This window comes from Vanacampus margaritifer, chromosome 4 (assembly GCF_051991255.1).
Source record: "Vanacampus margaritifer isolate UIUO_Vmar chromosome 4, RoL_Vmar_1.0, whole genome shotgun sequence".
Taxonomy (NCBI): Eukaryota; Metazoa; Chordata; class Actinopteri; order Syngnathiformes; family Syngnathidae; genus Vanacampus; species Vanacampus margaritifer.
In genome coordinates this window covers 7,391,335-7,409,809 of record NC_135435.1, presented here as the reverse complement: position 1 = coordinate 7,409,809, position 18,475 = coordinate 7,391,335, and the positions used below count along the sequence as shown (strand labels likewise).

The 18,475-nt window shown below is 36.4% G+C and overlaps 1 protein-coding gene across 1 annotated transcript in view; it reads right to left on the bottom strand.

Moving 5' to 3' along the window:
* mettl15 (methyltransferase 15, mitochondrial 12S rRNA N4-cytidine) overlaps positions 1–18,475 on the bottom strand; it is a 59,316-nt gene that overhangs the window by 39,584 nt on the left and 1,257 nt on the right. Inside the window, exon 2 of the mRNA XM_077564637.1 lies at positions 18,147–18,388. Within this exon, the coding sequence (XP_077420763.1) occupies positions 18,147–18,377 (231 nt within the window). The 5' untranslated portion in view covers positions 18,378–18,388. The remainder of the gene's footprint in view (positions 1–18,146; positions 18,389–18,475) is intronic.

Here is an 18,475-nt window from a genome sequence, read left to right as displayed (position 1 = left end):
AACCTCTTTTTCAAGAGAGACCTGGCGAAGACAGGCAGCAGCAAAAAAAATAAAATAAAAAATACAAAGAGAGACAAAATACAATTTGCAAAGCACATTTTGAATTAAACTACCAATAAATTGTTCAAACAGCCAAGCTAAAACTTCGACATTCTATGGAAGCTGCTTCTACGTCTTTCAATTGAGATAAAAAAAAAAAACATTTAAGGACACAGTTCCAATTTCTTTGGGGGCATTTGGGAAAGAGAGCAAAAACAGGTCCTGAGAATGCACTGAATACTTTTGGGTACATTTCTGCCTAATAAAAACACAAAGATGCGGGGAAGTAGCCCAACAATTGCCGTATTAAGGTAAGGTTAAGGTGTGCCAATGAGAACCCGCAGGTCACCAATGCTGGCCCATTCAAACCGAGAATACAAATCACAATGGTGAGTAAGAGATTTACAATTCGTAATGAACCTCAAGCTTGGTAAACTGTATCAATTTGATGGCAATACTGTGCAGAAGCATGCATGTATAAAAGATAATCAATGTTATAGTCTGAAAAAGGTCAATCAGTTATGCCCAGGTATTTGTAGCAGTGTACAACCCCAATCTTCTTTCCATCAAGAGTCGAGAAAACAGGAACTTTTTTTTGTTTGTTTTAGAGTGCCTGAGGCCCTGTATCCAACTTGAATAGATTTGCCCCTCCATTTTGTAATCGTGGAAAGTAATAATCGAAATCGTGATTGAATTTCGATTAATTGCACAGTCCTAGTTGCACATGCCCATTTCTTGGTTGCGAAGCGCACTCCAGCCATTGCCAAAGCCATAAAAACACAGTATATACAATAAACATAATAGTGTTTTACAACAATGCTGAAATATATTTACAATTTAATATATACCAGTGAATATTTTTTTATTATTGTAGTTTTAAAAAAAAAGGCAAAAATTAATGGCAACTTTGTATTCATATGTCTAATTACTAGTGCCTGATCATAAAATGGCTGCAGAAGGGCGGTCCATAAAGGTATCGGTCGCCACCGCGAGTACTGATACCTTAAAATAAGACTGGTATTGGCACCCATACTGATACCTGGTATCGGTAGTCACTCATCATAGTCAGGGTGATACCACCTCTGCCTCAATTTGAGCCAGGAAAAACCCTGAGATTGTACCACTCCGCCTCCCATAGGAAATTTCATCTACCATTCTACTGGAGGCAATTCCCAACAGACTGTCAAAATCTCATTTGAGAGTGTAGTAATTCAGAAAGCTGACTTACATTCAGATAGAGTGGGATCAATTCCTGCTGAATAAACTCTTTACATCCGCCCTATGATTGATTGGCAACCTGTCCAGTGTGTCTGTCTTTCACCCAAAGTTAGCAGGAAAAGGCTCCAGCCCACACTTTGACCTTGAAAAGGACAAAGAGGACAAAGACAGCCAGCCTTTGCTTTGCAATGCCCTGGGTGTATTTACCATACGTCACCGATGTGCGCATTTCAGTGACGTCAGGCTATAAGTTACATGGTGTGCACCCAATCCGCTCACATACACATTGGCAGAGTTTTATTTGTGTGTGTGTTTTAAATCCACATATGAACAAGGCAGATCTGATCTCTTTCTACATATACTCCCGTGATGGATATTTGAACAGGGCAACGTGGGAGCAAAAATCCTGATTGGTTCACTTAAACCATGCAGGGTTAATGATGTCCGAAAGTCTGAAATTGTTTTAAACAGCGATGCATATTAAGAGTTGCAATCCAAACATCATTATTCCAAATTTACTAGAAAATTCAAGATAATGCAGGTGGACTTCACACAAACACCAATTGAGCATGTGTTGCAGGAATGAGTCATCCCAATCCAGCTATCCACAGGGTATGTATCTGATTAGCATACCCACGCTCACACCAGGAATAACAGTAAATATTGCAAATAGACCAACAGAAATACTATCAATTCAAGATTGGCAACGTTTACCATTGCTGTTGTTACACATATCAATGTTGGATACATACTGTAGAGTTCAGAATCCTGGTTTGAGTGATTGTTATGTAGCAATATCCTGATATGACTGTACTGGAGTCTCCTCTCATTTAGTTGCTAAGCAGTTTAAGGTTGTGTCCATCAATAGAAAATACTGTTTCATTCTCAATTAAACACACACTCTTCACGCAACAATAAGTAAAAAAAAATTGCACTTCTGCACTTTGATCTGAACTAATGTTTGTTCGTAAGTACCAAAGGGAACAAACAGCTTATGCCAAGTACAGTAGGGTTGGTCTATTAAATGAGTTGTTGGGGTCAGGCTGATAGTTTGGTATTTTTTTAATCGAAAAAATATACTTTTTTTTTTTTTCTCCTTAGCGGCTTCTGTACTTCATTGGCCACAAACAGTAGTTTGCTAGTTTACAAAAGAGGCACAGTTTCCTCTGTAATTTGGATTTGGTTTGCAAAAAATCAATCAAGTACTTTTTCACACTGGGCCAGTTAGCTTTGAAGTTGTTTTTACCTTAATGACCATTTAAAAACTTCCTTCAATGTTAATTTTGGTTATCCTTGTCTAATATTATTTACATTTGTTTTTTAAAGAAATGTAGGTACATGTAGAGAGAGACCAGTGGAGCGAGAGACTTTAATCATTCACAAGGGAAATTCACTATATCTAACAATAGTGAAGAGGTGAAAAATAATACAATAATAAATATTAAACAAAGTAACTAAGATCTTCAAACCCCCCCCCCAAAAAAAATGTTTGCCCCTATATATTCTTGGGGCAGTTATAACAAAATTCAAAAGTTTTTACAATATGAGCCTGCCTCTATCAAATGGTTGAGGTGTCACTTGATGGTTTAAAAAAACAAAACATAATAGGAAAGGAAGAAAAGTTATATTTTTAATGAAATACAACTCAAATGTTTGGAAACACTGTAAATCCATATTACTTCTTTTTCAATGCATGGAAATATGAATTACTGCCATAGTGACTTTCTATCTTAAACTTGTCCGTATGGAGATTTATTTTCACATTCACTTTTTTTTAAATTTATTTTCTATAACAACAAAATGTGATGACTGTAGTGTCTTTAAAAATGCTGCTTTTAAGGTTGATTAAAAACAAAATTTGCTTCTTAATGTCCTTTACTGATTGTTTGTGTTGGTAGGTAAAGGGATAAAGTTATAAAAAATAATAATATAAAACACATCTATGCTTGTCTTTTTTTTATTACAAAAATAAAATATGTCATTATTTCAGAGCAGTATGAAGGTCCGAAATAAGGTGTGTGGTGATTAGTGTGCATAGTGTTGCCAGTACAGAGTTACGGGAATGTGATATTAGTGTTTCCCTCTCAGGGTGGAATTAAAAAGCCTCATAGCATGGGGGATGAAGGATTTCTTTAGCCAGTGAGTGAAGCAGGGCAGTGACAGCAGCTTGTCACTGAAGCTGCATCTCTGACCGGAGATCTGGAGATGGTGCTATGGAGTGGATACTCCGGATTTTTCTATGATAGACACAAAGTTGTTCATTGACCACCTTTCTGTTTTCAAATCTGTGCCCACAACACAGTCCGCGTTCCTCCTTAGTTTATCCAAGCTGCCAAAGCTCACAACAGCTTACACACATGGACACATTTGTTGGTGAAAAGAACTAGAACTGAATCTGACAAAAGTAATAATACATTTTAAAAAATACTAAAAATAATCTGCACAGATTCAAGACACCCTGCAAAGCAAAGCAGCCCCACAACACAGCAGAGCCTCCTCTGTGTTTCACAGTAGGGACAGTGTTCTTTTCTTGGTATGCTTAGTCCCTCTGAAGCTGGAGTTGATGTGCCTTGCCGAAAATGTCCAGTTTTGTCTCATCTGTCTTTAGGACATTTTCCCAGAAGCTTTGTGGCTAGTCATCATGCGGCTTGGCAAATTCCATGTCTCACTTTTGATTTATTTTTTAGGTGACATCAATGCACCTTGACATCATTCTACTATAGAAACCCCAGGAAAAAGGTGGTTTATCCTTTACCGGGAACTCGCCGCTACTACTTTTTTTTTTTTCATATATATAAATCAAGGTATTCCATTTAGTCTCCACTAACTTATTTTCATATTATCTGTAAAGATGATAACATTTATTTCAATTATTTCTGTAGAAGCTGTTCCAAGTTAATGCTGGAAACATTTCTAACACCCTCGTATGTGACCAAGGATGACACCATCACTAATGTGTTTCACATGGCTTTATTCCTACAAGCAGTAACAGTATGTGCATTCATTCAAGAGTTAAAGGTTAAAGTACCACTCACTGATTGTCACACCCACCTAAGTGGGGTGAAATTCGTTCTCCGCATTTGACCCAATCCCCTGAGGGAACGGTGAGCAGCAGTGGTGCCGCACTCGGGAATCATAATACTGAGTGTCAAGTAGGGGTCTTTGGTATGACCCGGCTGGGGATGGACTCAACAACATCCCAGTATCAAGGGCGGACACTATAACACTAGGCCATTGAGCTGGTTGCTATCAGCTACAGTCACGCCAAAGCAGCTAAAGTATAAACACTTGTGTTTGAACACGGGTGACGATGATCTGCATCATCTCACAACTGTCATTGTATTGTAATTAATGCACTACTGGTCAACTTAACTTTGCTTGATGACCGCATAATTTGCATAGCTGCCATTGATCAGTACTAAAACCCTAATGGTATCCTTACACAGGGTGACGAGATTTTCAAAATTTAAAACTTGAACGGTAAAAATTTGCCAAAAATCAAATACACAATAAATTCACACCAGGAACTATTTATAACAAATTTAATCGCTAGTCAATTGGGTGACCGGTGGTTATGTTATTACTTTAGCTAATGCTAATTGTTCCCTTGGTTGACAGTTCAACAGTGCTAAACAAGTCATGCACTCACCATTATCTAACCTTTTTTTGCTCGGTCACAGCAGCTATTGGAAGCTGGCTGTACTATTTCCCTCACGTCGGTCTCGCATTGTAACATTGTAAATATGGCGCCAGAAAAGCTCAGTTTGCACTGGGTCTGAAATCTGCTGTGACTTGGGGCACAAGGCTCACAGCTGCGACTGTCCCGGTAAACTGGGACCTCTGGTCACCCAACCTTTAAGCCGGATTCACACGGCAGGAGAATTAGCCCGATTTTAGCCCCGAATTTCCCCTCCCGACGATGGGAAGGATGCGCTGATATCTAAAAGATAATCTTAACAGATAATCCTGCAGTGGGTGGTGTGTTCAGAATGATCTCGGCAGCTCCGAAGGTCGTTTGGACCGCTCCGATCTCAAATCGCAGATTGTTTTGTGTGGTGTGCCCGGACACTCCTTTAAAAAACGCCTTTTCGTTTTATGTAGCTTTTTTTCTGCTAAAAACAAACCAGGAGGTATCGCAAATGGTCATCAATGTTTGTTTACTCTGGAGTCACATTTAATCTTGAGCTGTTTTGCGAGATTTTCCATCAATCCGGGAAACATTTATAAATGAAATCGGTTTGGGTGTGATGTTTTGATCGTGCTACACACCACACACTGTACGTTCAAAACTGTTACTCCCGTGATTTTTTCTCGCCATGTGTGGGGTGTCTCACAGTTAAAAATCTTGCCATGTGAACGAAACACAACATTACTTAAAGACTCTCTGTACTTCTGTGTTATAGCTTTGTTGGTCACAGGTGCTTGTTACTGCAATACTAGTAGCTCATACAAGCGGAGAAATTCATTGGATGTTTTTTTTTTTTAACATAGTTAAAGATGATTCTGAATCTGAATCCGATTCTAAAGGACTCAAACAAACAACACTACAGGACAAAGCACCCACAAAGAACTTGTCTGCTCAGAAAGTCTGAACAACCTTGTGCTCTGTAGACTCAGGAAACCTTTTTGGATAATGAATGTACCAGACTGTCTTCACATGGCGCCCCCACCAACTATCCCACAATGACATGTTCTACTCATGACAATAATGAGGTAAGGAAGGATAAAAACTTCTCTGACCACTGATAACCTCAGACTAAACTTGTAACTTTACGAGACCAAGACCTAATATCTGTCTGTCAATCAGCCCGGGTATCCCTGGCTAGAGTATTTAATTTCAAGAATCAAATATTTAGTAGCCTCTTCTTTCAATACTTAGGACATCCAAAAAGGAGTGTGAAAAAAAAAACAAGGTAAAACCTTTGCAAAGGGGTGTTGTTTTCAAATGCAATATAGAATAGGTAGTAGTAGTTGGCTTGTTGTTTCTGTGCTGCATATAATGTGTTACAACACTACTGTTATCAAAGCAAAAAGCTGAACCAATTTATAGTAGTAAATTACATAAATAAATAAAATACAACTAGAACCTTGCAATGTTCTACTGAACAATCTGATTCAGAGGTCAGTGCAAAAGTCATTCAGATGTCTTCATGCATTGTGTTTTTTTGAAAGCATTTACAATAAGTGTCAATCTCTCTATCACACTCACACTCCACTTAGGTGGAGGACAGATAGAAGGTGGACTAGTGCATACAGAAATGCTGCACATCATTTGTGATTTGACTATGAAGATACATCGTCGATGTCGGGCACACAACTTATGTCCATAACAAACAAACCACATGCCCAAATATGCTCAAATCTATCTATCTATATCTATATATATATATATATATATATATATATATATATATATATATATATATATATATATATATATATATGGTGACGGGACCTGCGTAAAAATGAGACAAAACCACTTTAAATTGGTTAATATTACATAAAATAACAGATGAATAATATATATATATATATATACACTCACACACACGTGTATATATATATATATATATATATATATATATATATATATATATATATATATATATATATATATATATATATATATATTATTCATTTATTCAGTTATTTTATGTAATATTAACCAATTTAAAGTGGTGAAAATAGCTTGAGGACAAATAGATTGACACTCTTGTTATTGTCTGAAAGTGCAAAACCTATTTCTTCATTCTGCGGAAGCTGCGCTGCAAAATTGCCGCCTATTTTTAAAGACTGGTTTTTTTTAGACAATAACGAATGGACGGAAATAGTGAGGTTAGATACATTTAAATAGGCTTGTTTTGTTTAATACTTCGTTGGAGAAGGACCCTCGTGAGCCATGGAAGTACTCCGTACAGATGACTATCCACCAAATAAACAAGGTCAGTCGGATCATTGTTCTATTTTTTGCATAACCTCACCTTTGAGAAAGAGTTAGGGAAGAAGACATAACAGAGACGTTTGTGTTTGTTTAAAAGGCTTTTTGCACGGTGGCGGCTTCTGCATGACCGCAGACTTTGATGTGCACGGCTGGTGCTGCCAACATGTTTGTACAATTTTAATCAATGACAGTGTCACAAATTAGCTATTTTAAGCATATTAAATAAGCAATTGAACATAATTTGTGGGTGGTGTTCTGTTGATGTAAATATTCTATGATATATGATAGCAATATAAGGTATAATACAACTTATTGGGGAACTCAAACAAGAAAGTGTATTTTTGATCTACTGACAAGTTGCCATTAAGTTATGAGGATTCCGCTCAAAATGAAAAAAAAAAGCATGTTGGTAATCTTCTGTTAAGGGAAAGAACAACATGCATAATGGTCACTATAATAACCTGAAACGGGCAAAATAGTAATACAAAATCAAAATGAGGTATTGCTTTTTCGTTCCAAAACATTTTACATAAATATACATAATGAATGTGGACTTGACCAATATGATGGTATCCTACAGTGTGTTTTTTTCCCATCTTTTTGTCATCTTAACCCAATCCACTATTACAGGAGATGATGTATTTCCCCATATTTCATCTTTCATATTTAATGTTGACTGGTGACGTCCATGCGATGGTGCACCAAAAATGACATACCAGAAATGACGCATTTTACCTAGCAGTGGGCAGAGTATGGCATGTCGTCTCCCATTTGTATTTTGCTTTTCTGGCAAAAAAACAAAAAAACAATCATACAATAATCACCTCTTCCAAAGAATCCATCTTTTTTTTCCCAAACAGCTGTCCATCACAACAGAATAAAAATGTGACGATTAGGTTGTTCAGGGCATAAAGTAAAAAAAAAAATCCTGAGCCTGAACTTTTTCCGGGCAGCGGTGTTGCAGTGTCCAACGTGCCGATTTGTTGTTCGACCGACATCAAGCCATTACTATTCGATTCGTCGCTGTGGATGGACTGGGCATTTGGGAAACTCATGAAATTCCCAATGGCCAGTCCTCCCCAAATGTCAGGTCATCTCTTTCATTATCCATTTATATTATGTAGAGTACAGTATAGCACTGCGGGTTGCAGTCCCCTCTAGTGCTGCAGCTATGGAATATTTTGGTATTCAAATATCCTACGGAAAATTCTATTGAATAATCAGGTATTTGGGTAAAAATAATATTTTTGCATGGTGAAAGAACAATTATGAATGCAGAAGACATTACAAACATATTTCCACTTACTAATGATCGACCAACTTTCATTTCTAGATAATACACTTCTTTAAGTTTTTCCTTAAATTTAAACTGTGCTTAGCAGCACATTATTTTCCTCTCTAGAAAGTTAGGGAGATTTTAGACAATTATCTCCCCATGGATTTTGGAATGACCTTCTGTTAAATATTAGGCAACCTTCTTCCTCTCTACCCACTTTTAAAACACATCTTTGTTCTTTGGTGTTTGACTCGGCATGAGACTCATCGTTTCAATGTTTTATGGTGCCTGCTGTATTTTGTTATTAATGAATTTATTTACTTACATACCTGTGTTATTTTATTGACTTTTTCATTTACCCAATTAAGATAATTATTAATTTATTTGGTGTCATTTTTGTTTTACCTGTCTTTATTCCATGACTGATTTTACTCCATGTACAGCACTTTGTATGAAATGAAATTCCGAGTTGAGCAGTTTTTGGTCTGTGAGACAAAGTGACGTCAGAACCACAGTTGGGATTTTGTCGACCATCAACTGCACAATTGCGTGAGCTCAGTTTATTAAACTTATCTCTAGTAACGGCAACTATGTCCGGCTGTCAGCATCAAAGTGTGCAATCGTCACGTCGATTAGACTGCCTTTGAAAAGTAGTCCGATGACTCTAGCTGCAGTCACTAGCACCGTTAGCACGCAAACACTGTAGATGCCCTAAACACTGGCAACAGGCACCGTGCAATACAATGTCAGCGTAATTAAGTCTTCTTTTAATGCCCTTAATTTGCAATCAGAACGTGATTTCTGTACAAAGTTGTTTTGTTGACTTTGGTCGCAATTGTTGACGCCGGCAATAACAAAGGCAGACACACGTTCCGCAGGACGAGTCAAGTCATCCGTTGCGCCGCGACTGGAAAAAAGCTCCCGGGAAAAACTTCTAAATAAATGCGTCCATTGGCATTGCGCTCCACATATTACTTGGTATGGGAAGGTTTATTATGAAGTTGGCCTTTTGGTGTTTTGCCAGACGTGTCAAATATTCCCCACATGTATTTGTTTACTTCGCTGGATTTATCATTGCTCTAGTGACTCTTGCCGGAGTACTTTAAGCCCTGGGTTGTTGTAATGCAGAATTACAACATAGGGGGCGACAGCTACACACTGCAACTTTAATAGAGGGATACTTTTTTCAGCAGTTAAAAGTTAATATTTTGTCCATAATTAATTTGATAACTTCATTATTTTTTATGTACAATTAATACCGTTAAAGACTGATTTTACCACTTAATGTCGACTGAAGATTTTATCACCTGTGCTGGGGAAGTAAGTAATGGCCAAGCATGGCTCAGTTTGCTGACCAAACCCAGAAAACAGGTGAGCCATGATTGGTCGTTACCTACTTCCTCAGCACAGGTGATGTCATCTTCAGTCGACAGCAAGTGGAAAAAAATAGTTTTTGAAGGTATTAATTGTACTTTAAAAATAATGAAATAATCAAATTAATTATGGACAAAATATAAACTTTTTACTGCTGAAAATGCCTCAATGAATCAAGAATCCTTTTAGCTTAATTTGTTTAACAACCTTTAACAGCAGTCTGTAATTTTTAAATAATTTCTGTACAGACATTTTGGTTTAATCACCATAAGCTCACGCTGGCTCAGGTTTAAAGGCTGCTTTCTGTAGACTGCAAGATTGAATTTGGATCAGGGCTCAAAGAGGATCAATTCAGAGTATGTATAAAGTTTTGTTTTTAGCAAGGCATGATTGTTTTTAACTGTATTGTATAGGTCATTATCCTGTTGGACAAATCATGACCTGTGACCGAGCCCAACCTTTCTAACACCGGTACCACATTTGTCTATATTTCATATTTTTCATATATTTGGTTGACAGATTCAATCTGTGCTGTATGCAGCAAAGCGGTACTTGAACATAATTGGTTTTGCTCCATGCTTCACAGTGATGACGACTCAAAACTGACTCGTAAGAGACTTAGGCCCTAAGTCATTATTTTTTTAGACTTGCAACTTGACTGAGACTCATCCACTAAACACTCGGACTCTTCTTTTGAGACTCGTGAACATTACGAGTCTCTACAGTGTGGCTTTCTCTCATTTCCCTCCTTACCCCAAATGCCCGTGTGCGTGCGTGCGTGCGTGCGTGCGTGCGTGCGTGCGTGCGTGCGTGCGTGCGTGCGTGTGTGTGTGTATATATGCAGGTCAGGTCCCAGCTTGTAAGTTGTCCCACTCTCTCTCCATACCTTTCTGTGCGCCAGAGCAACGCCCAATGTTAATGACAGAGTAGACAAATGCGACAACAACACACAATCACCAACATGGCAAACTTGGAGCAACAGGTTGCTACAGTGCTGGTGTTTGTCATATCACTATCACTGAAAATAATATTTCACTTTTCTATTCAGTTCAATTCAATTGTCGTGTAGTTACTTTATTGGATTAAACCTATGCTTTAACTTAAATATGACTTGAGACTTAGATTTGCATGTAAGACTTGAGACTTGACTAGGAAACTAAAGACTTAGACTTGACTTGAGACTTAGATTTGCATGTAAGACTTGAGACTTGACTAGGAAACTAAAGACTTAGACTTGACTTGGACTTGTGGGTCAAAGACTTGAGACTTGACTTGGCCTTGGGCTTAGAGATTTGTACTTATCTCTGCACAATAGGTACGGTGTTCTTTGTGTTGTTGTTGTTTCCATTAGTAAACAAAGAACTTTACTACAAAGGTACAGTTTTGTCTGTTAAAAGGGAAAAGGTCTATGTTGCTTATCAACATATATTTTGGCACATTGAAGTCTCGGTTTCAGGTTTGTTTGTTTTTTTCTTTAAAAGAAGAGTACTCCAACAATTCTGCATGTGTGTATAAGTTGATACAAAAAGTCTACCAGCCATGTTCAAATGCCGGATTTTGTGATATGAGAGTGAGACCAAGATAAATCCTTTAAAAACATTTTCCACAATCAATGTGACTTCCGACCTGTACAGCTCAAATGAAAAACAAACTCTTTTTGAAAGGGGGAAGTAAAAATAAACAACTTAAATAATGTGGTTTCACAAGTGTGCATTTGGAGTTCCATGCAAGCATTACACCAAGGTTAGACTTGAAAAAAAAAAAAGACAGGCATTCCATCAATCTTGACGGAAAGTCCGTCAATGACGAATGCCCACTTTGAATGACGGGAAACATTGGCGATCGGCCATTTCGCTGGAGGAATGATGAATAACGATTACAATGCCATTCATTTTGAAATATTGACGATGACGAAAGGGTGTCCTGACTGTTGACGATTGCCGGACGTTCAAATTTCATTGACGTGCCCACCTCTGGTCCAAGTGTGTTTTTTGCTAAATGTAGCAGAGCCTGGATGTTTTGTTTTGTTTTTTACAACAAGGTTTCCGTCCAGCCACCCTACCCCATCACACAGATGTAATTATGGAGAAATGTAAGATTGTTTCGTATGTACTAAACTTGCCAGAAATTTCTGAAACTCTTTCAATGTTGCCATCTGTCTCTGATCAATTTCTTCTCATCTTCATCAATTTTAAAAGGACATGTCATTTTTCTAATGCCACTGTGCCATATTTTCTCCTCTTGATGATCACTGTCAATGAGTTCCATCGTATATTTAATGCATTGGAAAGTCTTTTGTTCCCTTCTCCAGGCGATACCTTTGAACAATGAGATCCCACTGATGTTGTTCAAGGGCTGTAAACCATGTCTTGTCGTGCTGTAACGAAATTACATTACAACAGCTGAACTTTATTTGGGGTTAATCAGAGGCCGGTGTATGAAAATGGTGTATTCTCACTGCTATTTAATATGAAAATGAATGTGACTACTAGTTTCTAAACACAGCCACATCCAGTTATAAGAGAGTGAGCACACCTTTGCAACCATATCTCAGTTTATTTATACATCCACTCTTAAATTTTTATTTTATTTTTTTAGTTGAGCTGTACATGTTATAGGTGACATTACTGGTAGAAAATGTTTTGAAAAGATTTACATTGGACTCGCTTCATCACACAAAACTGGCATTTGAACACAGAGGTGTATACAATTTTTTGAGTCACCGACACTGTATAGCAAGACAAGACAACACCCTGAGAAGGTAACAAGTGGATTTCAAGGTTCTACACTTTTACAGTGTAGCATCAAAGACCAACAATCATACAGAAGTTAGAATAACTTGTTCTGCGCAATATTAAAATCACATTCTTCCATGCTTCATAACTTTCTGTATTTTACATGTCAGTTCCTTTGTGAAAGATGACGGTCTGTGTGGTTACAAAAATATTGGTTGGCATCTATAATAAATTTAAAGAAAAGAAAATTTATGTAAAAGGTGGTAAATGACAAGTGTTACTCTGGATCTACAAATGTCCTAGGTTAAACTTAAAATCTATTTTCAAAGAAGGAAAAGGTCAAGAAAAGGTGGTGAACATCAAGCCAATCAATTCCATAATGTATGAAGAATAATTGAGTACATTTAAAACTATGTACATACAGTTTAAAAAATAAAATAAAAAAGCTCCCTACGAAAATTAACTCCACATACATGCGCGTTTACAGTCACAATAAAGGCGGGAGTGACAGCAAGTCACTGTGCCATTCACAGTTTGATTAAACAGTAGTTTACTATACTTTAACTAAGAAGCAATTACATACAGGTAACTATCAGCCTATTATTCTCATTGCCCACACTGATATCTAATGGCACCGATCTGATAGCAATGAATGGCTTTATTACAGGATTAACTTATTATTGAGAGTATAATATAACCACAGCTGTTTGTAACAGTTATGTCCAAATTCAGATTTCACATCTCGTTCTCTCTCTAACTGACACTAGTAGCTTTACAGAGCTACACTTTAGCCATGTTAATGTAACATGGTAGACAACATCATTTATAGAATACCAATATTACGCTTGGTAAGTGTTGTCAATGAATGAATGAACATCTGCGGTCAAGCGACAATTCTGAATGTCTCAAATGAGTGAGGTGTACAGCATGTACTGTGCAGCAAAACAAAATCTATCAGACTGTTTTAATAAGATCTGATTGGCAAACTGACTTGGGACAGTTGGCAAATGGGCGGGCAGCGGAGGAGTTTAGAGGTGCTAAAGTTCAGGCGGGAGCGACGCAGCACTCTGTGTCGTGCCAACAGCAATACAGTGGCGTGATTCCTGACTAATTCAATGACCCGTGGCCCCCACCAGTCGTTAGCATGCATTATATAGATATGTTTTTATATATAGATTATTTACATCTATATATACATATTACAGTGCAATTTTCTTCATTGTAGAGCTAATAAAGGTTATCTCATCTTTTTTCAGCACGTGTCCTGTGCTTTGCCACAACAGAAGTCTTTTGACTCATGCCCATCTGTGATAATCATACATACATTTAACGAAAGCAAAGATACAGTATAATCACCCTGCCTCTCAAAAGAGAAAAAAAACATTGATATAAAACACACATCCTATTACAGTATAGAGATGCATTCATCAGTCACAGCATAAGATATAAAACTTGATCTGCATCTTCAGTTCTGCAAATAAACTGTAATATTGAATGGTCAATTTGCACTGCAGTACCAGTACAGGGAAGCTTTGCAGGTCTCACTGTGGCCATCATAGCAAATGTATTAAATGTGCATGGTGAGAGTTTAAAAGTAACATTTTGGTATTCTGAACTCTTGTACAAATGTTAATCACTGTAATAGCAAAACAATAAAACTCTTAATTACCTCCCACATGTAAATAGAAGTTAACAACTAATGCAGTGACAAATTAAGTACAGTTAAAATAAAACACTGTTAGAATGAAAATTACCTGTAACCATTAGTTACTGTAGGCGACACCTAGCACTAGCAGCTGGTGTTAGCGATCAATTACACTGCCTAGACTTCACTACTGTTTTAGCCACCACATTTTCACTGCAATAACAGTAATAAACCTTTGTGAATGAATGAATTTTATTTCTCAAACACACATACATTGATAAAAAAGAAAAGAAAAAATATATCTACTCAAAGATATTAAAAATCATATAAAACGTGAAAACATAACCTATACACGTTTGGAAAAAAGGAGTAGGAATAAGTATACACTTTACCTCCAACCCTATATAACTTAATTAAATATTCTCAAAAAATAAGACTCCTTTTAAACATAATTCAAAACACAGTCCTATAGTGTCTATACATTTTCTATAACACTTGCTTTATATACTAGCTTTAAGTAACAAAATAACCAAAACGAAAATTGAAAAACATTTTAGTTCACAAAATAAAATAAAAGCGCTTAAAAAAATTAACTGAACCTACATCTTACCTTTATAAAACGAATTAAAACTAATGAGAATTAGAGAGGAAATGTCCTTCATTTTTGGCTTTGTCAATCAATATCATACGTGAGTTTTCAGGGTTCATTTTAAATGTATTTATTTTTTAAATAGCTCTACGTCCGTACAGAAGAAGGAAGGCCAGATAGTTGTTTGAGAGTTGTAGTGTAGTTTGTGTCATTAAACAATACTAAGTGATTTTTTTTTTTTTTTATCTAACTTGCACTCGACAAACACTTCATATTAAAAAACTAAAACTAAAACTCATACTAAAACATTATTTTTTTTTTTAAATGTAGGGCTGGGTTATATGGCCCAAAAATAAAATCTCGATTTTTGCAGTCATTCAGGACAATAACGATTTTAATCTAATAAACCCAACAAACATTTATTTAAAGGTTTCATTCATTCAAAAATAATTCCTGTGCAAAAATGTTCAGACAAAACTAATGTATACTGATTCTAAATTAGTTTGAACATAAATTTAACATTCAAAATGCCACAATGAAGTAGTTGGTAGCTATTGTAAACATGCCTTTTAAACCACCCATCCAGCATTCTGCCAGATGAGCAAAATTACAACTCACAAAAACATTTGAATGTAACAGAACATAAGAACAACATCTTTTAATAATCCAGAAGACATCATTCGATTTCACGATTTAGCTAATTTTCAACGATTCGATTTTTAAAATGACAATGTATTTGTTGCCCAGCTATAATAAAAATTAAACTAAACAAAGCATTTTCAAAGCAACAAAAAAATGCACAAAAAATAATAAGAATAAAAAATAAAACTTGCTCTAAAAAAATAATAATAATAACTTTAAAAAAAATAACTAATGAAAAATCCCAAATTATTATAGCACTGGTCAACAGTGAGTCACAGGGCAAATTTCAACAATTATTCACAATTGCATTCATACTATGGGAGACTTAAAGTCTTCAGTTAAGCTACCAAGGCATGTGTTTGGAATGTAGGAGTAGGCAAGAGTACCCGGGGAAAACCCACACAAGGACGCAAACACCACCATGCAGTAACTTTGAGACAGACTTGCTAACTACCCCATCAAGATGCCCACTCATAACGATATTTGAATTATGTCTTAATTGTGTCATTCATAAAAAGGTTCTTTTTTTTCCTGTGTGTAATTAATTTAACAGTGTTTTTTTTATTCTGAGCAAAGGTCAACTTTAATAGTTTGTGGTTACTACTTTTTTACAAAGCTGTCACTGCATTCAGTCACAAAAAAGGACTTTCATATAATACCCCACTGATTTGAATATATGACTGGATAGCCGATAGGCCAAGACTTTTGAAGTTGCGAGGCCGCCATATTGCTCTTCCCAAGAAATGTTTCTCAGCATACGAAATTTGGAGAACATTTGAGACAATACTTAGTCGAAACAGCATGATTTATGACGTTTTAAATTTGTTAAAACATAAATAAGAGGACTTCAGACATTTTACAGCTTGCCTTAAATACATGTAAAAATGATTTGCTTAATGACGTTTACAGGAGGAAACGTGTATATTTTTTATTAAAGAATTCTTACTATTATTCAACAAAAGATGCCTCTGCCAAATCTAATATTGCAGTCTAATGAACTGAGCGATGAAAGAAAAAGGGGGTCTTCAACGCACCACATACCGTCCACTTGCAATTTTTTTTTTGTATTTTCTTTTCTTTACTTGTTGAAAAATAGTGACCAGCCCGCCACAAACCTCCCACCCCGCCTTATACTAACTGTCTACAAGCTGTATATGTCTCATCTGTACGTATAATTTATACAGTAGTCTGCTCGCGAGATGGGAGGAGCAAGATGGCCACCCTGTGACGTCAACGGCTTGCACAGGTGTGTATGGGCTATCGGCTATCCAATCATATATTCAAATCATTGTGCTACCCTTACTTTACTTCAGCCTTACCTACTGACTTTTGTATATGAAACAAACAAGTAGTATATTTCTCAAACTCCACCTTTTTGTCATGAAGAGAAATGATAAGGTCAACGAGAATAAAAACCATTGCCATATTAATAGGTGCCCTGACAAACAAATACTTTGCATAAAAGAAATATAAAAGTACTAAGAGTTGTGCTTTTGGTAGCAAAAAAAAAATATCCCAGTTTCCTGGTTGAAACCACAACCTCCTGACATAACTCAATAGAGAGACAGATCAAAGAAAGTGTAGATTATAGAAAAGACTACCGCAAGATTACAATTGAAACTAAGATCAATTTGAGAAAAGATGGAAGCCTATTACACAAATGATATTTGATGTCTAACACTTTACCTCTTTATTTTATTTTTTATTTCATGTTATTATCTTTACTGGTTTATTTTTAATGGGGATGTTAGTTGTATATTTCTGGTGTTATTGCATGGTGTTTGATTTATGTTACGAGATGCTAACCTAAGGTGTATAGTGGCTGCATTCTTACTGCCATAAGGACTGAATCAGATTGGACTATTCAATAATCTGTTTCTGTATACAAGTTGAATTGTTATGAGATCTTAATACTGAGAGTTGTACATCTCTTTGTTAAATTGTGTGTAATAAATAAAAAGTTGTTTTTTTTAATGCAAAAGAACAAATAATTTTGTTTGCAAATGTGCTCATGTTGCTGTGACGTACTGATTCTCTTGAACATTTTGGTAGAAATTTAAAAGGATTGTCTATTTTCTAAGATAATAAAAAAAACTTCTGCATTTTGAAAAGTCTGAAAAATTGTTCAATGAACATGCTTTAAGACATTCCAAAGTCTAGATGGGCGTTTGTGTTTCAAAAAATGTTGACGCCAATATTTTTCCCCCCTTTTTACTGAAAATTATTATTGGCTCCAAATATCGGTTATCGGCCTTCTTGACTACTAATAATCGCCATGGGCCCTGAAAAAAAACATATCGATCTATCTCTAAATTCCAGAGCTGGGCACTTCCATTAATCGGCAATTCCCGTCTTTGAAGATGCCCGCCTTGCGACAAGTGCAAAATGACACGAAGCCTTGGATAAATCCATGGACTGAGCACCGACTGAAGCACGTTTGCGTCAATCAGGTTGAGAAAATATCTCTCATCCCGCAAATTTTTGTGAGCCTTTGCATCATAAAGCATTCACCGAATATTTGGAAGCACGTGCCGAAAGGTTGACATCGTCATCGACAGGAATTGATGATTAACGGAAGTGCCAAGCTCTGCATAATTCACAACCGTTTCCCTCATTATTTGACTGGAAACTAACTTAGAATACAATGTATCACCAGAAGTTGAAACAAAATAGAAAAATAAACTTACTTGACCTGGATGGATGTCCAAGTGTTGAAGCACCTCTTTTAGCATCACAGGCATGTGAGGAGTCTTTTCAGTTGAAACACAATACAATTCTTCTGATTTACATAATGAACCAGGACCAGAAAAGGCACAAAGGCCCGCTGAGTGCAAATTTAAATTCCATAATTTCTGCACAGCCAAACTTGTTTTCGGAAGTAGTCGGCAAGAGTGAGTGGGAATACGGAAAATCGCCATCTTAATTTGACCTGTGGGGAAGACAAGAGGAAGGATGAGTAATCTGTTATGCAATATATAATTTATAGTTAGACATTATCTGATTTTTTGTTTTTGTC